Here is a 23,717-nt window from a genome sequence, read left to right on the forward strand (position 1 = left end):
GACTGACCACCTCTAGGCTCTCTGCGCCCAGCCGAACTGCCCCATGTGTCTGCCTGGCCAGGCTGCCTTCAGGGCATCTGCCTAATATCTTCTCAGCCCCGCTTCCCCCAGAGCTGTGATCCCCCCAGCTACCTGCTCCCGAGCTGCTTTGATACTAGCCATTTCCCGATGAACGTTAAACATCGTTATCTTTTTCTTTTCTTTTTCTTTTTTTTTTTTTTTGAGCACTGGTCGTTATAATCCCACTGCTATCTTGAACACCATTTTAGACTCACAAATTCTCTTTCTTTCTCCATATAGGCACTGAAAGCCTTGTGAGAATAAGAGACCTTGTGGAAATGTCTTCTTTTCCCCAGAAGGGCTTACAGAGGTATCCTGCAGGGTCAATTTCATGGTAAGTTAGTAACCGCTTAAAACACCCCGTTATCCACAGAGAAAATAGTTCCACTCTGTTCAAGGTTATCAAAAGTACTCATTGCTTTCTGGAATGACCTTGCACTGTTTGCTAAAATAGAAAACAACAATAATAAAAGCAGAGGACTTTTTGATAACCACTGACATTAACACAGTCACAGACAGGTAACTAACACTCCCTACGAAGAAAAGACTGGGTTGATTTGCTGGAGTTAAAGGGGGCAGTAAGCAACCCCAAAGTGGGTTTCTGTTCTTTGTTTTCTGTCTTGGCCTCAGATGCCTCTGTCAGGCATCAACACACCCCCTCCCCCAACACAGCTCAGCAAGTTCATTCACAGAGCCCCACTGCCTACTGGTCCTATGTCGGACCCCATGTGTGAAGGAGATCAAGCAGTCATGGTCCTGGGTCTGAGAGTTAGGAGATCATTTAGAGCTCCAGGGGGCAGGAGAAGAGAGCACCACTGGGCCAGCAGCAGTGGGGCTGGATACGCTGGGCTGGGCCTTCAAACATGCCACAGGAAGGCTCTGGAGACTTTGCAATGAAGGAGGCAGGAGGAGTTGCTCCGGAGCTGGGAGCCAGGGGCGGAAGCAGAGCTGCTGTCTTCAAGGTCAGGGATCAGCTATGTTGGGGTCTGCTGGCCTGATGTGACTCAGGCCCCGTGTCCCTGCACAGAGAGAGTGTGTGTCCCCAAGCTGCCCCCGACCACTGTTCCACTGCCCTTCAGCCTGGCCCAATCGGGATGGAGGGGAGGCCCCATCAGGCTGCAGCTGTCTCTGTTCAAATCAGGGAAACTGGAGGAGGGCAGAAGGAGCTCCAGGCTCCTGGGCAGCCCTCGCGATACAGGCAGAAGCAGGACTTGAATGTGGGTCCCACAGTCTCCCATTTTCGTAAGTCCAGAAGTCATTCTGGGCCCTCAGATTCTGGGTCCCCTCCTCACTGGAGCCCCCTACCTCTCCCTGGGCCTGAGGTTACTGGAGCGGTGCCACCCCTCCCCAGCCCCGTGGAGTAAACATCCACGGAGCCTCCCACCGCTCCAGGCTGACAGCTGGGCCAAACCCCGCCCGCCAAGCTGTTTTCCCTCTGAGAGCCTTCCTGTGTGCTGCTATTTTTGGCCCTCGTGACAGTAACTGGTGGCTGGTGAGGAAGTATAAAAGCAACCGCCAGGCCTCCAAGTTCACCAGATAGCTCGGGGACGCTTGCACACCGGACAGTGGCCTGTCGTCCCCACCACCCATCTCCTGGACTTTCCACGCTGGACACAGGGCTCCAACGGCTGGGCCCCCAGCCCTCCACCCGAGCTTCCTGGGTTTTCCAAAGGACTGTCCTTGCTTATCCAGCAGCCCTGTGAGCCCCAGGTTCCCTCGGCTACAGGTAAGAGAGCAGCTTCCCTCTGGTTAGAGACACGACAAGAAGGTTTTATTTCTCTTTGAGGGCGGGGTGAACAGGGCCTGACTAAGGGACAGAGACCAGGGCCTAACTGCAGGATAGAGACCAGGGCGTGCAGTTGAGGCAATGATAATAGCCGCAGAGGGCTTCGCATCAGCAGAGGGATTTCCCGGGAGCTGTCATCCCATGCGTTTCTTACAACACCCTTTCCGGCGGGGATTTATAACCCTGTTTTATGGATGGGTCAGGGGATGCTTGGCGAGGTGACTTTGCCAACGGTCCCCACCCAGGTGAGGAAGTGGCAGAGGCTGGTTTTACCCAGGTTCCCTCTGACTCCAGTCTGTTAGGCTGGGTTCTGATTTGTACGGGTTCAATAACAGTAAAGATGGATTCCTGAGCTTTCAGTGTTAACGGGAAGGAAGAGTCCAGGAGCCCAGGTTTGGGTATGCAGACATCACTCCACTCTCGGCCTATGAATCACCCGGGCAGCCTCTGCTGAGAGAGGGGACTAGCAGGGGTGACAGAAGGCAGACCCCTCACCCCCAGTCCTCTGTCGATCAACAGGTTGCTGCTCCGCATCGCCGACCGCCATGAGGTCCCGGCTCCTGCTTCCCGTGGCCCACCTGCCCACGATCCAGGAGACGCTGGAGGAGATGCTGCCTGGGGCGTCCGGGCAGGACCCCCCGGCCTCCCCCAGCCTGGATGACTACGTGAAGTCTATCTGTCAGCTGGCTCAGCCCACTTCAGTGCTGGATGTGGCCACAGCCAGGGCCCAACCTGGTAGAACCCCCCGGCCAGCCCGGGCCTTCAAGAAGAGCCCTCCTACTGAGTCCCTACAGGACATTACTACCCGCTTCAGTGGTCAGCAGCCGGCACTGCCTGGGGACGGCCCCGCTGACCCCCTGGACTGGCTCTTCGGGGAGTCCCAGGAAAAGAGGTCAAGTAGGAGGGACCAGCCAAGGAGGACTGGCTCCTCTGCTGACTCCTGGGGTCCACACAGACAGATGGACTGTGGCAAGGCACGAGGGACCCCCAGAGGGAGACCCTGGGATGCCAGGGTGCAGGGACACTCTCTGGCAAGACCCTCAAGGGACTGGCACCAGGGCTCCTGGGCTTCCAGGCAACTCTGTACGGATGCGACCTCCCCCCCTGCCCCCCGCCCCAGCAGCACCCTCAGAACTCTCTATTTGCACCTCCCAGTGATCCATGAACTCTAACCCCTCCCCAATAAAGACTTCTGTACAGAGCACGCTGGTCTTTGTCACCTCCCTGCCCCCGTCCCCTGAGGTGGGCACCGTCCCTGGGAGGTCCCCAAGAGGGAAACACCTTTCTGCAGGGGCTGCCTGCCTGGGCATTTTATAGAGAAATCCCCTCCTCTGAAGACTGAGAAGAGCCCCATCTGGACTCATGTGGTGTTACTGGTCCTGGTCGCACTGTTCCTTGCTGGCTGAGCACCTTGGGCAAGTTACTTAACATTTCTGTTAGTTGATTTTTCTCATGGGTAAAATGGGGGTAATTAAAGGGACTTGCTTTCTAAGCTGCTCTGGTGAGTAGATGGGATAAGAGCCACATGTATTATGGGTGCATAAAGCCTGCACGCAGGCTTCTACACATGTCTGTGTGGTTGCTTCGCAGGCAGTGACGGGAGGTCAGTGGCGGGTGAGAAGCAAAGCTCTCAGCCACACAAGGATTCCCAAGCAAGGCCTGCACCCTCTCAGGTCAGCCTCCTGGCCCCCACCCTCAGAGCCTGTGCTCCATGCAGCCCAAGAGGAAACATAATGGTTTCCCCAAATGTACCTGCTGAGTTTGGGGGGAACCTGTCACCAGGGCACCTGGGGTATCTCCGTGGCTCCAGTTTACAAATCCTGTTGTGTCATTGGGAGAGTTTTGCCCATGCTGAGTTTTGCCCACATCTTGATGCCCAAGACAGCCAGTACCAGCTCAGCTGGCAGGATGTCAAACCACGGGACCAGGTGGTCCTGTTCTCACCATTCCCATCCCTCCCTCCACCCAGGGGGCTTCTCAACCATCGGACAAAGTGCCGGCCATTGGCCGGCTGACCTGCCCGTAGGAAAGCCCAGTGGCCAAGGCCTCACTCCCCAGGTCCCAAGGTCTGGGCCAGGCCTAGGTCTTCCAACCCCAGTACCTGGAAGCATCTGGCAAGGAAGGAGATGAAGGTGAGGAATAAGGGAAAGGGGAGGTCTTCCTCAGAGAGGCTGGTGAGGAGGCATCAGAGAACTCAAAAGGACCAGCCTGAGGACCCATCACCCTGCTCCCTTGGGCCAGGTCAGAGCTGGCTGACCCTGATCTGGGCAGAAGGGACAGAGTGGAGAGGAGGAGGACACAACTGTGGCCGCAGCCCAGCTCACAGCCTGCTTCAGTTTCCTCCATCTCCTTGCTCTGAGGAGTATCAAACTATTTTCTTCTTCCTTTCCTTCTTTTGTTTTAAAATTTCTTTGCACTTGTATGCGTGTTTTGTGGGAAGGCAGAATGTAAACCAGACATTTAAAAGTTTCAGAAGACAGTCTGCTTATCTGTAAAATGGGGACACCACCCCTGCCTTCATGGGCTGCAAGGTTCGTGGAATGGGGCACAGGCTCTTGGAGATGGCATGGAAACCCCACAGAGGAATGCCTGCATCCACCGCAAGCCACTGTGTGTCTAGCCTGCTCAGACCTGCCCGTCCCTGATGTTTGCTGGCAAATAAGTGCAGGGCAGCCTTTAGCCAGAACACCCTTAGAAGGCATCGGGGAGGGCTGACCTGGGAGGGGGTGCTGGCCTGTGACCATGTGGGCTGGGCTCGCCTCACTGTGGCCCCTTCTGTGAAGCTGTGGGAAACCAGGTCAGAAGGAGGCAACTAAGATGAGGCTGGCCAGTTGCCCACAAGCTCAAAAACCACATGGCTACATTTGGGAGGTCAGATAGGGCTCTGAGCTCCTCTGCTCATATCCCCTGATGTAAAAGAAGTTAATGGCACCTTCATGAAGGGCCAAAACAAAAATAATTGAATAAAGGGCCAGGGGAAGAGGCTTTTGGCATTCCAAGCTTCTCACGGGACAGAACAGCCTAGCAGAAAGTCCCTGTGATGGGGGCCCTATAAAGCAGTCTCCTGCTCACTCGCCCCTGGAGTTGGGAAGGGACACAGTGCCCCGACCAGGGGGCAGCCTGGGAAGCAGTTGGGAGCTCTCAAGGGAGCACGTCCACTCCCTGCGGAGTACTCACCTGGGTGCCAGTGATCTGTCAACTGCCCATCATCCCTGCCTTCAGGCGTTAAAAGAAGGGGGATCATTATAAAAGGGAAGAGGATCCTGACTTTCTCCACCCTGGGAGAGGCAGAGTGAGTGAAAAGACACTCCTTCCCTTTCTCACTCAGCTCAGGAGCTTGGGACAGTGGAGGCGGACTGGGTGTGATGTGCACTCTCGACCACCAGGGGGAGCACCAGAGGCCGCCTCCCCTAGCCCACTGCATGCAGGTGCCCAACAGGAGGGTCCTATTTTTCATCGCAGTGATTATTTACTCACTGGTATTTCTGGGTGGTCCATTTCTCTCTCGAGCAATTAAACAGCCTGGTTAAAATGCTTTGCTCTCTTCAAAAGGCACAAATTGCTCCAGGTTGCTCGTGCTCTCCTTTGTAATATAAGCAAAAGGATCCCAAAGGCAAAATTTACGATAGAGGAGGCTAGTGCCTGGGCCTCCTCCGACAGAGGAAGCTAGTACGGGGAATCCCTTGCCCTTTGGAAGCTGGGGGAGAAGTCACAGGGATACGCTGGCCCCAGGGCGTGGCCCCTGCTCCCTGACACACTTCATAGTTCCACATTCTATGGACCCTGGAAGAGACTGTGGAAGAAGAGGGGTCCCCAAACTGGAACAGCCAGGCCACCGTCTCTCGCGGGGAGGCCTAGTGACAGCAGGGAGTGGGGTCTCCTCTGGATCCCCACAGGGCTCTGTGAGGGCCCAGCTGGTGCCGAGCCCCTCTGCAGCTGGGAGGCACCTTCTCTTGGTGACTGAAGGTAACAAACCCCTCCCTGCGTCTCTGAGGCCTGCCAAAGCTTAATGCTGGCAGTGGGGTCGCTGTCTTACAAACTTCGGTGCTCAGGCCTTGGAGCAAGGCTGGCATCTTATGGCAGGGTTACCTTGCAGGGGAGACTTCCAACTCTGAAAGCCTCAATCTCTTTGTCTGGGAAATGGCCATTCCCAGGTCACACGGCTCTTGTATTACAATAAATAACAGAGGGACAAAGTGCCTCGTGCCTGTCTGCCTTCAGGGCCTGCAGTGCCTGAGGAAAGGCCAGCCCAGGTGCCTAAGCTGTGAGTCCCTGAGGCCCAGGAGGTCCCTGGTCCACATCTGAGAAATCGAAGAGGCCTGAACACAGGGTGGCGGGTGGGTCAAGGAGGTACTTGGTGTCCAGGAATCAGTCACGCATTTCAGCATCAGAACTCTGGGCTGCCAGGCCTGCAGTGCCTTTGTGCTGGCGGTCACCCCCCACCCCCACCAAGATGTATACTCCCTCAGGTTGCTGCCCCTTGGCTGTTAAGGCTGTGGAAGGTTCCTGAAAGGTACTTTCTGGCTCTGGGGAGATCAAGTCAGATCCTCATACCTTCTTTAGGTTCGGAGCAGGAAAATCCCCATCTGTGGGGTGTTAACTTCTTACCACAGGAGGCTGTCGAGAACACCTCTTCCCCTTTTTGGAGTCTCTCACTTTTCCATATGGACTCTCCCATCACACACAAACACAGGCATAGCTTTGGGGCTTCCCACTCCTCCTCCCCACATGACTGTTCCTACAGAAGGGACTGTCTCCGGGAATCCCAAGGGCCAGGTTCAAGCTCTTAGAGTAGCAGTTCTCAAACTTGGCCTTCATCCCAATCCCCTGGAGGGATCGTTAAAACTCAGAAGGGAACAGAAGGAGTTTCTGATTCAGCAGGCCTGGGGGCAGGAGGGCGCTCCCAGGTGAACTTGAAGCTGCTGGTGCGCAGACCACATGTTATGAGCTGCCAAGTCTTAGATGAAGCACTGGATGATGGCCCAGGGCTGAGGAACAGGGCACAGCTAGAAGACCCCAGTGCATGCACGTCCCCAGCAGCACTGCTGGGGTAGGTTTAGTTCTCACTTAGCCTTAGATCAAAACTGCCCAGTGCACTAGAGCTCAGGACCCATCTCAGCTTGCCTGGGCCTGTGCGTTTATCACCCAACACCTATGCTGGGCTGGTGCACTGTGCCTGGCCCAGGGATGCAAAACTAGCAGGGCACTTGGGTAAGAGAAGAAATAGCAAAACCAGAGATGGCAGGACGGTGGCATCAGAGCCTGGCCAGCAACAGTGAGGAGCCGGGCTGCGGGGTGGGCTGGTGAGAGAGGTGTCAGAGAACCGCTCTGCCCAAAGAAGGGTGGGGGGACGAGGGGGCGGGGAACAAGGCCCCATGCAGGCTGAGCAGGCCTTGGGGAAGTGGAGGGTGAGGTGTGTGCTGTTCCAGATCATCCCAGCAGCCCCATGCTACCTGGACCACAAGCCAGCAGCTTCCCTCCCACCCAGGCTCCCTAGCCTTGAGCATGACAATAGCCTGGTCCAGGCTGCACTGTGCCCAGGGAGTGTTTTGTTTAACCTGCATGGTGTTTCGAGGTTTAGTAAATTCCACATGAAATTCCGGATATCTAACTTCTTTGGGAAAATTAGAAAGAACCTGGCTGTCTGGAGCCCACGTCCCTGCACAGCCGTGTTTGCAGCTGGGACGTGCTTTCCCGCACCCTCCACTGCCTCTCCCATTCCCACCTGCCTGGCCCCGTGAGCATCCTCTGGGGAGCTCTCCTCCATTTCAGGCCTTTCCTCTGATGGTTATTCTGATTGGCAAACACAGAGAATGCTTTCACTTCTCCATTGCCCTGTGACCTTGGGCAAACAAGAGCCCCACATTGAGTTCCTTATTTGTGCCGTGGGGTGGGATGGGCCGAGAAGGGACTGGGCTGTGCGGTCTCAAAGATTTCAAATTCCAATGTCCCCGGCAGTTCACCCAAGCAAAAGTCCTGGGTGGAAGAGGAAGACTGCAGGCAATTATTCCCACCTGCTCTGAACACTTGCCAGGTGTGTGTGGGGGGGGGGGTGCTCTGACCCTCAGCACCCCTTACAGGACTTCCAAGGAGACGCCCTGGTAACCTAGTCTCCAACTCAGCAGATGGGTGACCTCATAGTTTATTATCCAAACTGGGGCACCTCTGAGAGTGAAGCGAATGGTCTTAACGATGGCCCTGGAGTAACAGGTATAAACCAGGACTATCTTCAGCAAGCTGGGACAGATGCTCTAGAATGTTAGCATCTGCTTCTAGATGGTGGCCTATGAATAAAGAAGAGAAATAGGCCTTACCTCTCGGTGTCTCAGCTGAAAGCTTCTGCCCTCATGGTAGCAGTTATAAGTTTTTAGCAAGCTTAAGAGCTCCGACCTGAAAATGTAAAGACACACTTAGTAACCTTGGGGTGTGGCAGGGCTTTGGACAGTAATGACAGATGTCTTGCTAGCCACACACAATCAGTTAAGAGACTAGACTCCGCCATCAGACACACGCCTTCCAGGCTTCCAGAGCTTTCACATGTCAACCCCTGTGGACGTTGTAGGGGTGGGAGGAGGGTGAAGAGAAACTCACAGACGGCCCACATAATTGTGCAAATTGTGTGTACACACTTTCGCCATCACAGATCAGAGTTCCTGGCAATCTCTCTATACTTTGAGTCACTTCCTCAATAAATCCCCTTAGATTGGGTTATTAGCATTTTAAAGACTCTCGCTCTTTCCCCCCATATTACTTCCGGTAAGGGCCTTGTGCAGCCACTGTGCGGGCACCATAAGGGGTGTCTGCCTCTTCCTCGTCCTGCCTTTCTGGAGGTACGATCCAGAGATGAGGCTGACAGCTGTGAGAGAAGATGCTGAAGGTCTCAGGGAGGCCACTCTGCCCAAAACTCCTTCTCCCCAGAATAAAGGGAGGCCGTGGCAGAGAAAAGACCGTCCCCGCACCAGTGGGGCTCTGCAGGGGCGTGCAGTCCTATACATAAGAAATGCGAGCCACACATGCAATTTTAAATCTTATAGTCGTCACATTGCAAAGGCAAACAAAACAGGGGAGATTCGTTTTCATAATGTGTCCTGTTTAATGGCACAAGATATCTAAAATAGTATCATGTCCACATAGAATCAATATAAAAATTATTACTGGGATCTGGCTCGTTATTTTATTCTGTAATGAGTGTTTGCTAGCTTTCTTTTATATTCCCTATTCCTCTCCAGCTGTAAGTCAAGTGCTTGGCGGCCACCGCGGCTCATCACTCCGGAACCGGGAAAGTCCTGCTCTAGAAGGTCTTCAGGCATTGCCTTGGCTGCCATGGGGGTTCCCCAGGGTGTGGATGAGCAGCACTTGCCATTGGTGCTCTGGGGTGCTGCCCAGTGTGGGGGTGATGGCAACTGACAAGGGAAGTGCGGCACTTGTGATTCAATGAATGAGACGCCCTTAACACAGCAAGATTAATGTTGCACGTTTGCTGTGCCTGTGAGTGTGTAAATGCCGGACATAAACTTGTTAGGACACATATACATGAAGTTAATCATGTTGTGTATGATTATGACTTTTCCCAAAGTTATATTTAATATTATTCTCATTATAAAATTTAAACAAGGAAAATGATGGTGTGGGCAGCACAGTGCAGGGAAGGCTGTCTGTTTTCTCAGGTCTCTAAGAGGAGGACCCAGGAAACAGGTCAGCGAAAGCTAGGAGCCTCGCTTGTCTTCAATGTGGCAGACAGGAGCTGCCCAAATTTAGAAAAGATTTGGACTCAGTACTCAAAAAGCAAGATAATATAAAAATATATAACTTTTCTTTAGCTCAGAAATAAATTTGAAAAACCATGCTAAATCTTTATTTTATGTTAAGACAGATGGTAAATGGAATTAAAAATAAGCAGAGCTAAAAATCAATAACAGTACACTTTTTTTAGTAAAAACTCCAAACCTATTTTTGAGGTGTTTTTTTTCTCCCCCCCCCCCAGAACTGTTTAACACAATAAGAACGTTAGCATTGCTCTAGCTTTTGAATCAATTAAATGCCATCTGTGTAGAATCATGGCAGACATTGCCACGCTTTCCTGCCTTTGTGGGCCTGAGTGGGCAAGGGTCAAATCCACACCCCAAAGAGATCCTTGATCTCCAAGGAGACAGACTTTGGAAAGAAGTGCCCCCATCACTGTCCCTGGGGCAGGCTCATCGTCATGTCTGTGAAAGGTGCCCAGAATCCCTCCACCCAAAGTCTGTCTGTAGCAGGAAGTGGCCACAAGAAGATCCCCTCCCTGTATGCAAAGGCTTACTTCAGGATGGACTTGCTGTCACTGATGGGGACGTGAGAACTGGATGGGCAGTCTTCCTTCATCTTCCCCTCTTGTCTGCAGTCTCGGGAGTTACCTGCTGGGAAGAGGAAGGACAGAGAGGTGAGCGTGGAGAAGTGCCGGCCAGTGCAGTGTCCAGAGCCCTGGTGTGCCGGCCTGTGGCTTCAGCCTCACCTCCCAACCAACCTGCCTGTACCCTTCCTCCCTCCACTCCTCGGCACAGCGCGGCCACTGCTGAAGGATCAGGCTCAGAGGACTTAATGGGGCCCCACACCCCACACACACAAGCTCCCCTGGCGGATGGGGGGCAAGGTCAGAGCTGCTGAGCTAGCTGGAACCCAGTACCAGCCTCCCTCCCAGAATCTCTCCACAGTCCCTAGGGATCTGGATCAGTCTCGTCATTTTTTCAGACCACAAGCTCTCTTCCCTCAGCCGGGACACCCTAAAGGGTGGTTTCTGCCTCCATTGCTCCTCCAAACCCCTAAAGCACCCTGGGCCTTTCTTCTCCATTCCCACCGAGCCCAGGCTGGCGGCCCCTCCTTGCCTTTAGAGTCAGCACACCTGGGCTGGCTCTCCTAGTGATGGGTTAATCGGTACTGTGGTCACCACATCCAGGAGGCTGTGTTGAGCATTTTCTATGAATTATCTTATTTACTCCTTCCAACAACAGTACAAGGTAAGTGCTAACCTATTCCCATTCTATGGATGAGAAGACAGAGACAGAAGTGGAGTACTTTGCTCGAGATTCCTACCAAATCAGTGGCAGTCATTATTTGAACACAAGCATTTAGATCCTAGATTTTGGTCTCTTAAGCCCTTCTCTGTGTTAATCTCACACAATGACTTAAACCCTCCAGCCTTCTTTTCCTCATCTATGCAACGGGGTGATCTCTGCCTATAAAATTGCTAGTTGACTCACATACGGAACCGTGTCTTCACAGCCTAGGAAGCTTTGTGGAGCTGCTCAAACCCTCCCAGCAAAATCCACTAGTACTTTCTCTAGCTTGTTGCTATCTTCTGCACAGATTTCAACTTTTCTCCCTCTCCAACTTATTCTGGCCAAGAACTCTCTTCTCAAGGCATGCTGTGTGTTGGGCAGTGAGGCACAGCTTCTCTCTCTCTCTCGCTGTCTCCCCCCAACCTTGGCCCTGTCTCTCACTTTCTCTTCTCTCAAGTTTCTACTAGGATGCTGTGGGGTTAAGTCACATGGGGAAATAGCCCAGACAAGCTACACAGCTTTTCCTTAGCATCACAGAGTCGCTCCTTCACCAAACCCCAACGTCTGTTTACACAAACCTCACTCAGTCAGGTCATTCCTACCTCTGTGTGTGTGCAAATGTTCCTGGAGGTTCAAGGTCAGGTTTGACTGCTGTTGTATTCATGTCCTCAGAGCACTCCCTCCCCTTGGTCCCTGACTCTGACCAGCTGAAGACCTTTGATACCACCCATAAACAATTCAAGCCTGCCTTCAATGATGGCATCAGGCCTGAATGACCATTTGATTCTGGAAACAAGGAAACATGGAGAAGGGGGACAAACTGAGGGAGGTGGGCTTCTCAGTGACCTCAGAATCATCCTATAAATACTTCCGCTCTGCCTGGGTGTAGAGCGAGGCAAACCATTGCCTAGAGGTTAGGCTTCTGGCTATAGCTGCGGGCGAGGCCCTCCCTCCATCGTGCACAAGGTTAGGCACCGCGGGGGCCTGGCTTGGGGCCTCACTGTCAGGCAACGAGATTTCAAAATCGGGTTTCAGTTCCTCAGCTCCTGAGTCTGCAGTGGAAAAAGTGATCTGCCAGGCTCCCTCTCTGGGTAGTTCCTCAAATACTTCCATGCAGAGCTGGGTTCAGTTCAAGAAAAGTATCTGGGCTTTTCACTCAATGCTGCTTCTGTGGGCTCATGGCACGACTGTCTCCCTGTATGCAGGCTCCTCGTAAGAAGGGCCCAGAAGTAAGAGCAGTGGTATTTTCTCTTGCCTCCTCTGCAGCCAGATTCTCTCCCACCCCTCCTCACTTCTTGCTCAGAGCTCTAGCCTCCCTGAGCTGTTCTCGTTTTCCTCATGGGCTTTCCACTTTGTCCTCCTTCTGGGTCTTCATGGTGCTGTTCTCTGTCCAGAAAACAGCCTCCTCCCTGTCCTATACTCTGCCATGAGCTCCGCCAGGAAACCCTTGCCGGAGCAGCCACCTCCTCAGTATCAGGAGAGGCTCCTTTCCAGTCCAATGCCTGCTCTGGGCTCCTGGCTGTGCTGGGCCTTCAGGGCCTGACCTGTGTGTGAGGGAGCTGACAGGAGGCTGGGGGAGTGGGATAGGGAGGAGGTTAAAGCTGCAGGCCTCCACACCAGGGACAGTACTTTTCTGGTTCACCTCCTGTTTCTAGCCCCAAACCAGAGCCTGACACACAGCAGGAGGTCCATGGATGGCTGTTAAATTATTGGATGAAATTGAGAAGCCTCACGGGGTCTTCCAAAGTCAACTTTCCCAGAGTTGTGCATATCCAGCTGGAATAAAACATGCAAATGTTTCCAGGGGTCAGGGTAGTGATTCAGCTGAGACACTGGTCAGTGGGGTCCATGGGGAATTGAGGGACACATTCTTTGTCTGGAGGGTCAGCTCTTCTGGTGTGTCATGAGAAGACAGAGATCTGGATTTGCATGTGCTATATTTCACTGCTTAAAGGTGGACGCTGTGGCCAAGACACTGATCTCCCCTGGAATGACCCATGCTAGCTCACACTCCTCTGCCGCCTCTGGAGCCTGTGACTAACTCCTCACATGTCATACATAAGAAGGGTTGTGTGTCGCCCTCAGGCTAAGGCGTTTGAGCCATGTGTGACCTTGTTCTCTGTTATGGTGACCCAGAAAGTCACATGTCCCAGTTGGTGCAGCTTCCAGATGGTCAGCCTGGGTCCCGGAGTACCTCTGTGGCCCCGAGTCCTCTGCTGACCCACTGTGGCTGTGGACTGGGAAGGAGAAATAATGCTCTGCTGGGAAGAGCTGCTGGGGTCTCAACGATTTGTTAGTGCAGCATAACCCAGACTATACTGATGGATGCAGGGAATTATTCCATTAAAAGATACATAGTTAAAAATAAAATGTAGCCAGACAAAACACACTTGCAAGACAGATAGATGCCCTAGGTGGGGCTCTAGTGTGTGACTTCGGATTCACCACAAAACCTAGTTTACAATACTTTGTTCTCCATCAGCATGTGGGGAATATGCCAATTTTGCTCTATTTAGTAGGAGTGCTTACAAGTGGAACCTCTATAAGTCACGCAGTGATTAGTTATTAATATGCTTCCTAAAGAGCTCTGGGCCAGAAGCTGCTAAAGACCCTCATGGCTTCAGTTGCCAGCCTTTTCCTCTCTGTGCCGTCACCTTCCTATCTGTACAATGGGAATATTGATCTTCAAATTTCTCGACTGTAGAACTCTTTGTTCAAATGGAATATTTATGCAAATCAGATTAAAAGGGGCTGCTTGTGTCCACAGTGAGGTGGGTGGTAGGGAGCACCATCCAGGGCTTTGCTTAGGAGTCTGGATAATATTATTTGCAAAGCACAGTACGAAGTAACACACGAGCCCTTCCCTGGGCTGATCCTCCAGAGAGCTTCACTGTCCAGAGTCTGCCCTTTAGAAGGACATGACCAACATGCTGAGCGGCTCCAGCTGGAGCTGGGTGCCATAAGCTGGGGGAAGGAGTCAGGAGACAAGCGAAGGATGGTCTGGGATTATGGATGGTCAAGTGAAAGGAGAAAGGGGAAGGTGACCCATAGGGTCACTGTGCATTTGTGCTTCCTTTACCAGACTGAACAGTATGATAATTTTCATTCATTCTGATAATCTCTATGTCTTGTAGACTTCTAAGTGAGGTGTACGTGTAACTCAGAGGTACCCTAGAGACAACTGCAGAGTGAGAGAGCTGCAGGGCAGGGGGAGGGAGAGCAAGCTAGCAAGCAAGCGCATACCCCCCCAGGAAGAAAGCAAACAGAGATCCCTCTGTGTTCAGAAACATGCTCCTGAAACTGCCCCTTAAACATTCACTCTCCTTATGCCCTGGACAGGGCCTTGGAGAATCTCTAATGGGTGCTTTTCAAACTTTAATAAAACACACAATCTTATTTGTAAAGGCAGAAGCCCAACGCACAAACAGATTAAAGCAAGGCTACTCTGCTTGAAGCTGGAGTGGGGGAGAGGATGGGCTGGAGACAGCCTGCCACCCAGGGGCAGTCCAAAAACCAGAGTGACAGATGCAGCTGGGCAAGCCAAGCCCTGCGGCTCTGGGAGTCCAGCCCTCTTTGTCCTGGCCTGCTCCCTTCCCCCCAGCGGTCCCTGGGCACTCAGCTCAGGCCTCCATGTTTCTCCCCAGGCTGGAGGAGGCTCTGTTAGCAACCAGAGGACTCAGACTGCAGCGAGGGCTCCTCGTCCCTGGAGAAGGGGCCCCAGGGCATGCCAGTCGCGGTTACCTGTGCCAGTGAACAGGCAGGGAACTGTTTCTGCTTTCCACTTCAGCGGCTGCTCTGCCAGCCGTGCAGGGGGGCTGCTGGGGACAGCCGGCACCACAGCCTGCCCTGGCTATTGTCCCTGGCCTTTGATTGGGGACAAAGGACACTGAAGCCTTTACAACTGAGAGGCTTGGCCCGTCTTGCCCTAGTTTGCGGTCACAGAGCCAGTTATCGCAGAAGAAGGCAGCTTTGTGGCTCTTCGGGTCACCTCGGCAGCCCAATCCTGCAAAGGAGAAAAAGGCTATGGGAGTGGGGTTTTCATGAAGCCAAACTGAGTGCATCTGACGGCCTTTTCTTTCGGGAGTCTGTGCTGCCTACTTTTTTCTCTTACAATGCCCTCTCTTTTTATAAAAGGATGGCAAAAATAGATGGTCATTGTCCTCACTTGGCAAAATGGCAAGTGCATCAATATCCGAATTTAAATGTTCTGGGGATGTCTGTGAGATCTGGTAACCTCCAATACTTGACAAAATTACGATGCTTATTTTATTTTATTTTTTTTATTTTTTTTTTTTTTCAAGGTTATGCCCCATTTTATTATGCATATGAAACACCTTAGAAGCTTGTTAAAATATAGTTGCTTGAGCCCCAGCCAGATATTCTGAATTAGCATCTTCTGGGTTGGGTCTTGGGAATCTGCCTTTTTTTTTTTTTTTTTTTTTCCCCTTTTTATTTATTTATTTCTTTTTCAGCGTAACAGTATTCATTCTTTTTGCACAACACCCAGTGCTCCATGCAAAACGTGCCCTCCCCATCACCCACCACCTGTTCCCCCAACCTCCCACCCCTGACCCTTCAAAACCCTCAGGTTGTTTTTCAGAGTCCATAGTCTCTTATGGTTCGCCTCCCCTCCCCAATGTCCATAGCCCGCACCCCCTCTCCCAATCCCACCTCCTCCCAGCAACCCCCAGTTTGTTTTGTGAGATTAAGAGTCATTTATGGTTTGTCTCCCTCCCAATCCCATCTTGTTTCATTTATTCTTCTCCTATCCCCCTACCCCCCCATGTTGCTTCTCCATGTCCTCATATCAGGGAGATCATATGATAGTTGTCTTTCTCCGATTGACTTATTTCACTAAGCATGATACGCTCTAGTTCCATGCTTATTTTATTTAGGCATGATTAAAATTGAATGTGTAAATAGAGTGACGTGGGAAGTGAAAGAAAGGAGGACAGAGCTGTTGGGCCCAGCTGGGAGCCTGGGGCCCAGGCTGCCTCGACTAGAAGGAGGCAGGAGGCTCAGAGAGAGAGAGGGCAGGTGCAGGACACCACCTCACATTCCTGAGACACCTAAATTCCCTGCTCTGTAGCCCATGACCACAACTTCCAAAGGCCAGCCTTGGGTGGGGGGGGGGGTGCGCAGCAAAACATACTGAAAATAAGGAGCCTTAAAAGCACCCCCCCGCCACTCCTCCTCCAGCACCTGTCAGCCAGCAAATGGCAAGAGCCTTAGCCAGGGAGGAAGCTGCAGGGCCTGTTGCCGGTACCAGCTGCCTCTGAGAGGGGGCCCGGCTGGTCACAGGCTGCCCCCAGCAGCACATGTTTGCGGAGAAAGCCAGTTGTTGGGATGCAGGTGGCAGGCAGCGACTCAGCAGCTGCTGTCCCTGCCCCTCCACAGGGCTGTCCTTAACCCCCTCTCCAGTTCCACAGGCCAGACCCTCCCTCTGCCACCATCTGCCCTGGGGTCCTTCACGCCCCTCCCCTCCCACAGCACTGCGCCTGGGGGGGACAGGACACACACTGCAATGATGCTGGGCACAGTCCAGATGGAGGTGATGGTGGCTGAGGGAGAGCAGCCTCTCCCACCACTGCCTTCTCCTGGGCTGACTCAGGGACCCCAACTCACCTTTGCTCCTACCTCCCCACCTCCGGGGTCCTAGGCCCCCACCCGCAGGTCTCCTGGAGCCCATCCTGACACCCAGGCCTCCCGGACACTGGTGCCCCTCCCTCGGAGGAGCTTGGGCCTCCGCACCCTCACAGGCTGGTCTTCCTCGCATCTTCCGCATCTTCCAGACAGTCCTATCTCCTGGGCAGAGCCTCACCCATGCCCTCCCGCAGGATTTCTGGTTTCTGCCCTGGCTTTCAAGGCGTGGCAACCTGAGGCAGCAAAGACATCTCCCATCCTCCTGCCCCCTCTCTCCTACACACCCCACGCCAGAAGGGCCCTTCCTGCTGAAACCAGGCTCACCTCTAGCCTGTGGAAGAGAGAATCTACGGGATCTACGAAAACAGGAATTCTCTCAGCCACACTTTTTGGGCCAGAAAGGTGCTCAGAAGGATCAAGATCCTGAGCGCCTGGGGCCAGAGGTGGGGGCAGTCTGTGGGGAGAGCCCTCCAGGTCCTCAGTGCCCACAGCTGCAGGGCTGCACTGGGTCGCCTCCAGGTCTGTGGGCCAAGTGCAGTCGCTGGAGGTGCTTTCCTGTGAGACATCATGTGGCTCAGAATCTTCTGGAATCAGAATCTCAGAATCTTCTTTTGGAATCTCTTAAAAGCGTAACACACACTCCCCGGGGAAACACACACATGTGCCTGAGTGTGCAAGTATGCACATACCAAATTTGCCTACCACCGCAGGGGCCTCAGGCCCCTCTTCATGTGCCCTTGGGTCTCCAGATGTCAGGTTAAGAACTTTTGCTGAAACGTGTCACAGTGAGAGACACGAGGCCAAGGTGCCTCCCGGAGAAAAGTCTGGATGCGGGTTTTGCGGCAGCATCTCCCTGGCGTGGACAGCACTTTGTGCTGTCCCTTGGCCTCAGTTTAGCCAGGATTATATGGGGAGCTGGTCCAGAATGTCTTCAGAGCCCTTCCCAGCTCTGCAGCTATGGGGCTGCCTGAGCACCCGCCTCCCACCCCCTAGAGTCAGGCAGGGCAAGCGGAAGGGGTTCTGAGTCTCTCCCTCAGCAGTGCATCCTGGGGAAGGAGGTCAAGCAGCCAGAAAAGAAAACTGAACAAACTGTAAGTTCCCCTTTAATAAGAGAAGAAGCTCTGAGAAGTGCAGTCACTTCCTATTTGACCTTAATTTACTTTAAAACAATTCCAAAATATTTCCTTCAATGTACTCTGTGACCAGATAACCACCCTGCCTTTACAAGGATCTGGGTTTAAAGCTCTGCTCTGTGGTTCGTCAGCTGTGTGACCTTAGGCAAAGTCTCACACTCTCTCTCTCTCTGGACCTCAGATTCCTCAGTTGAATCACAGACTGCTGCGAGATGCGTCTCACATGGAACTCACCCTCAATAAACCGACGGTCCAGGACAGGTCACAGTGGGAGTCAGAAGAGATAGCAGGTTTTGGAAATGGGGATGTGGGACTCAAAGAGGAGGGCAGTCCTCCCAGCTGGAGTAGCTGTGAGCAAGGACATCTGGCTGAGTTTGCTCTCAGAACCAAGCCCCAGGTCCCCAGGGGCCCAGTCCAGAGTGCCTTCTGGTAGACCTCCGAGTCAGGGTCTCCCTGTGAGGCTTTGTGTTGACAGGATCTGAACTGCGACATGCTGAGTTCTGCTCATGTTCTTGGTTTTCTAGCATTGTCCAACCGACCTTGACTCAGGGGACCCTGGACCTTCACTCTGTTCTCCACCTCCAGGCCACCCACTGGAGTCTCAGGGTGGAAACAAGGCCTCCCTTCCCACTTTCACAGGGGCTGTCTAATCCGAGGCCTCAACCTCACTTTCCCTAAGTCAATTGCTAATAGACTGCTATTCCCTAAAAGTCTTGAACCACCAGCACCACACACAGAGAGAATTGTGACAAGAACTACTGAAAATATACTTTATCACTGACAAAGTGCTGAAACACACCCCATTACAACTTCCAGCCAGACATTTTTTGACCTAAGTTTATTGTGTTCCACCCCACCACCTACCCCTTCCCCTTTTCTCCTCTCTCTTCCTCTCCTCTTGCCTCCCCCTCCAGCCCCAACCTTCCTCCCTCTAGCACCTCCCACCCTGGTGGCAGCAGCTCAGGAATTACACTGGGGAGCAGGAGGCCGGCAGACCTGCATTCACCTGTTAGTTCTACCAATTCATTGCAATTTTTCTTTTTTTTCCTAATCATGGCTACTGACAAGAAAGTTTGATTGCCCCTTGAGCAGTTTAAAACTACAGAGAAGCTAGCAAGGGTTTCTTCTGCCAGTCCAAGTATGTGGTTTTGGAGTCTAACGTGCTTGGGTTCAAATTCCAGAATCCCAGCCCCATTTGCTGCAACTTTATTTAATTTGTTTATGAAGTGAGGTTACTAAAGATCTCCCTCCAGTGTTTTAAGAAAGCACTGGCCAGCACTGGCCTTGCACTGATGGTGGTGTGAGACAGGGCCCTCCCTCCCTCAGGGCTGTGTCACATTATAAAAACTTGGAAACATCTCTCCAGAATCGAAGACTCAGGAGCATGGCGGGGGGGTGGGGGGGGGTGGTCACGGTGCTCTCTGAAGTCAGTAGGTGAAATGAATGAGGAGACTCAGCACAACAAAGTCTGAGTTCAAATCCTGACTCTGCCACTGACTCATCTGGGTGAAGCTGGAAAATTCCATAACTCCGTAAGCCTCAGTATTCTCGTCTGATAATAGGGATAATGAAAATAATCAGGGCTATGAGACGTTAGGTGCCATATTGTGCTAACGCCCTTTGCACAGGTCTGGAAATCAAGCAAAACCTTTATAAATAGTGTGGTTAGGCAAGCCCCTCCTTCTGCTATTATCTCGGCGCCTGGCGCCGGTTTTCCATCTGTGAAATCTGAGAGTTGTGCCAGAGCCTCTTTGAGCCTTTCCCCCAACTAAGACCAATGCCTAAGATGAGGGACAAGGTGAGCAAAGGTGTAGCCTGCGGCCGCTCTCACCTATCATGCCCAGGTTTGAGACCCTGATGTGCCTTCCCCCTGGAGAAGGTGACTGGCACAGTGCCCACTCTCAGCAATGGACCTGAGGCCCAGGCTGCGCCAGGCTGGCAGGGGGAGGGAACTCTGCACGCGGCAGCCAAGGGGCACCGGTGCGCAAGCTCCAGAGTCCACCGCTGGGGGAGAGTGCGGGCTCGGGGAGGGGAAAACGGTGCCCCTGGACGCCCCCAAACTCCTGCCTGTGCATCACTCACCCTCCGCTCATCGCGCAGTCCAGAAGCCGCTGCCCGCGCTATGCCCTCGCCGGCACACGAGCTGTGTCGGCAGCGCCTAAAGCCCGGGGTCCCCGGGGCTAGGCGCGTAGGGCCCGCCCCTCCCCGCCCCTCGCCCGGCTCTGGCCAATGGATCGCCCCATCTACTCCCTCTCCGCCCCGCCCCTCCCCGCCTCCTCTCCGCCCCTCATCGCTCGCAGGCCAATGACACTGCCCCGTCCTTCTCGCCCCGCCCCCGGCACACGGGGAAGAGTGGGCTCCGGGCGGTGCCCGAGGGCCGGCGGGGAAGATTTAGGGAGTCAGACCCTAGAGACGACGAGGGCACCGGGAGGCGCTTGGAGGAGGCAGCCCAGACTCTGCCGGCAGGGCTCGGGTGTGGGCGGAGTCCGGGACTCCGGTTTCCAACAAAGGCCGCTGCGTGGGTGCCGAAATTACTAGTGTGCCCTGGAGAGGACGTTATCAGTTAAAGCCTGAGCATTGTTATCTCTTTTGCCCAGGGGCCACCTGTGTGGGGCCCTGCTGTTTGATTGGCATGGCCTCTCTCAGCTCCACCGCGTTTAAGAAATCGGATCCGATGGGCAAGAGGATATAAACTTCTCTTCCAGTCACCCCCAACTGAATGAGGATCTGCCTACACCGAAGCAGAGGGGACGGAAGCCCACAGGCCTTTTGGGGAGCTCAGACAGTTCAGTGTTTCTGGGGTATAGGGGTGGCTGGGGTGGGGAGCAAGCTGATGGAAACATTTGCAGTTTCTGTTTGATATCACCATCCCTAGTCCTGACCTCTGGACCTCTTTGCCTCCACTCTCAACACAAATCATTTTAGTGTCATTCGATCTGTGTGGTTCTTAATCTTTGTAGAAACAGATGGCCAATTTAGAACCTGATATATACTTTCTAGCAAACCGCAGGTAAAATCAGCCTGGGATTTGAGTTTATGGGCCCCTGGATCCCTCTTGAGAGGGGCTGTGCTAATCTTTGTTGTCAGGGCTGTGGGATTTGGGACCAAGAAATTGAGCTCTGCTGTCTATTTCCTGTATGACCTTGCCATGTTGCAATTGCTCTGGGCCTCAATTTCCCCACCTGCAAAAGTGAGGAGACTAAAGATGACCAACATTCTTCAACTTTGCCTTTGCATGAATCTGTGGAGAATGACCCATCCTTGGACAGCTCAGGGCTTCCCTGTGGTCAGGGACCCCCCACCCCCACCCCCGCAAGTCCTGCACAGCCCAAAGGTCTGGTCATCAAAGCTGAGGCCAGTAACTGGTGTTTCTGAAAGTTTCTCGAAAACAGTGAACAAAATTCAACAGAGCCCTTAACCTCTGAGTATTCATTTTATGCCCAATAGGTAAATAAACACAGCACCAGGGTAGCATACAATTTCCCTGGGGCTTTCCAGCACTGGAGAATGAATCATTCTCTCTTATCTAGTTGATGCTATGTCTGGGGCCCGAATAGCCTGGAGAGATGATTGTATTTGAGGAAGCAACCTGATGTGTCTTGCACTCCCACTGTGTGTCATGAACCCACACAATCCCCTCAACATCCCCGGGGAATGGGTATTTCCTGAATTTTACAGGGAACACAAGTGTCCATCATCAGGTCCTTAGTTCCTCCTGAAGGAGGATCACTTTTCCTTCAGCTTTCAATGTAACTATATTTTGTCTCCAGCTCATTTATGGTGGGTGTTGTGGATATTGTTAATTGCCAATCCGTTACCCATTTTCTTCTTTGGAAAAAAGAAAGGAAGGAAGGAAAAGAACAGAAAAGGAAAAAATTGGGGGCGCCTGGGCAGCTCAGTCTGTTAACCGTCTGCCTTTGGCTCAGGTCCTGATCCCAGGGTCCTAGGATCGAGCCACGCATCAGTGGGGAGTCTGCTCCTCTCCCTTGTACATTCTCTGTTTCTCTTTATCTTTAAGAAATCTTTAAGATTTCCTAAATGAAATCCTTAAAAAAAATAAAAGGAAAGAAGTTGAGGGGCAGGGGGAGCCGGTGACTTCTTTGGGTCATGACCACTTGCATTTTTCACACGGCACTTGTAACAACCCAACAGTGGGTATTGAAATTAAGTTAGTAGATGATGTGACTTGTACTTTTAAAAAAAATGGAAGAGAAAAATAAGTTTACAGCACACAAAGTAAATATAAGTTGTGTCTTATTAAACTTCTGTTTGTATTATTTATGTTTCAGGCTGATATGAAATATGTTTCTCACTGTGGGCTATGGTCTGTATTAGGCTGATATGAAATATGTTTCTCACTGTGGGCTATGGTCAGAAACATTTAAAAGCCCCCTCCCTGTCTAAGTCAATCTTGACGATGTTTTCCATGGCTTTCCCAGCTTCCTTTAAAGCTAGTGGGGCCATATGACAGACTTCTGGGTGAAGAAACAGGGAAAAATGTGCCAGGGGTGGCGGTGTAGTCAACTTTCCTGGTAGAAGGAACAGATATTCCTTTCACATGCCTTTCTGTCTCAAATGTGGATATCATGTGTAATTTCTGGAGCACTGGCAGCTGTTTTGAGATCATAATAAAACATGTCGATATGCTAAGGCTAGTGGACCAAAAAGATAAAAAGAGTCTGGGTCTTATTAACATCATGGGGCTATTGCACCATGCCTGCACTGCCTACTCTAGACTTGCCATGGAAAAACAATAAACCCCTATTTGTTTAAGCCAGAGATTTATGTTTTCAATAAAGGTCCAGATCGTAAATATTTTGGCCTAGTTGGCTAAATGGTCTGTGTTGCAACTACTTAACTCTGCTATTGTCATTTGAAAGCATCCATAGATCACATGTAAATGAAGGGACATGGCTGTGGCTCCAGTAAAGCTATTTACAAAAACAGGTGCGGGTCACACATGACCTAGGCTATAGTTTGTTAACTCTTTTCCTAGATGACCTTGTCCCCTTTATACTCTCTGACCTCATCTCCTCCTATTTGCCCTCCTCTCTGCTCTGGTAATGATCTTTTTCCTACATAGGCCTACTCCCACCACAGGGCCTTTGCACTTCCTGTTGCCTCAGCCTGGTAGCCTCTTCCCCAATGTTCCTTTGCCATCTTCAGGTCTTTATTCACAAATCACCTTCTCTTCAAGGTCTTTCCTGGTCCCCTAAATAAAATGCTCCTCACTGGCTTGTGCATACTACTCTCTGGCAAGCTGTATGTTTCACTTCTTTACCATGAGCCCCTTGAGGGGGGAGACTCATTAAGACTCTTTCTGTTTCCTTCAATATTGACTCTGTCTGGAATGGGTAGTGTTTAATCAATATCTGGTATATGATTTCTCCCTTCCCCTTTCTGCCAGATTCAGGTAAGCAAACAGACTCAGAGAAGCTCAATACCCCATCCCCGGGGACACAGTGAGTAAAGTGGTAGGATCTGGTTTTGTACTCTGATGGCCCCAGGGGGTCATGTTTGTGCCACCAAGGAATGAGAGTAGAACACCTACCTCTGTTGGAAGATCTGGCCTCAGGGGAGCTGAGGCCACAGAGAAGTTTCTGCAAGACTTTTTGCCTTAGCACATGGTCGTAATAGAGGGGCCTTGTAGGAGTCCATTAAGGAATGGGGCATTAGCCTGTTCATCTTGAGCAATTTCACTTTTTATAACATTCTTGCATTAGAAAGTCTTTAGAGAAGTCATTATTTTTTTATTTTTTAGAAGATTTTATTTATTTGACAGAGAGAGAGAGAGAGGTCACAAGTAGGCAGAGAGGAAGGCAGAGGGAGAGGGGGAAGCAGGCTCCCTGCTGAGCAGAGAGCCTGATGTGGGGCTCGATCCCAGCACCCTGAGATCATGACCTGAGTCAAAGGCAGAAACTTAACTCAGTGAGCCACCCAGGTGCCCCGAAAAGTCATTATTTTTAAAACAGTACAGACTTGTAAGATCCATAAAAAGCCAAATGGAAAAATTCATGATCCAACATTTTTAGTTAAGAGGGAACCACAAGAATAAATTTG

The 23,717-nt window shown here is 52.0% G+C and overlaps 2 protein-coding genes across 6 annotated transcripts in view; one reads left to right on the forward strand and one right to left on the reverse strand.

Moving 5' to 3' along the window:
- Positions 1–19,843, reverse strand: part of RASSF4 (Ras association domain family member 4) — a 31,821-nt gene extending 11,978 nt beyond the window's left edge. For 2 of the 5 annotated variants that reach the window (XM_046027250.1, XM_046027246.1), the window contains exons 1-4: positions 19,740–19,832; positions 14,623–14,884; positions 10,146–10,242; positions 8,161–8,236 (exon numbers count right to left, since the gene is read on the reverse strand). In XM_046027250.1, the coding sequence (XP_045883206.1) occupies positions 8,161–8,236; positions 10,146–10,207 (138 nt within the window). In that variant the 5' untranslated portion in view covers positions 10,208–10,242; positions 14,623–14,884; positions 19,740–19,832. Of the gene's footprint in view, positions 1–8,160; positions 8,237–10,145; positions 10,243–14,622; positions 14,885–19,739 lie in introns of all 5 variants that reach the window. The other 3 variants (XM_046027248.1, XM_046027249.1, XM_046027247.1) reach the window with 3 other exon arrangements.
- On the forward strand, positions 1,521–3,045 carry DEPP1 (DEPP1 autophagy regulator). Its single transcript, XM_046027251.1, has 2 exons — positions 1,521–1,786; positions 2,366–3,045. Exon 2 carries the CDS (start codon positions 2,392–2,394, stop codon positions 3,016–3,018), a length of 627 nt encoding a protein of 208 aa, XP_045883207.1. The 5' UTR covers positions 1,521–1,786; positions 2,366–2,391; the 3' UTR covers positions 3,019–3,045.
- Positions 19,844–23,717: the final 3,874 nt, after the last annotated feature.

Source organism: Meles meles, chromosome 13 (assembly GCF_922984935.1).
Source record: "Meles meles chromosome 13, mMelMel3.1 paternal haplotype, whole genome shotgun sequence".
In the NCBI taxonomy this organism is placed as follows: Eukaryota; Metazoa; Chordata; class Mammalia; order Carnivora; family Mustelidae; genus Meles; species Meles meles.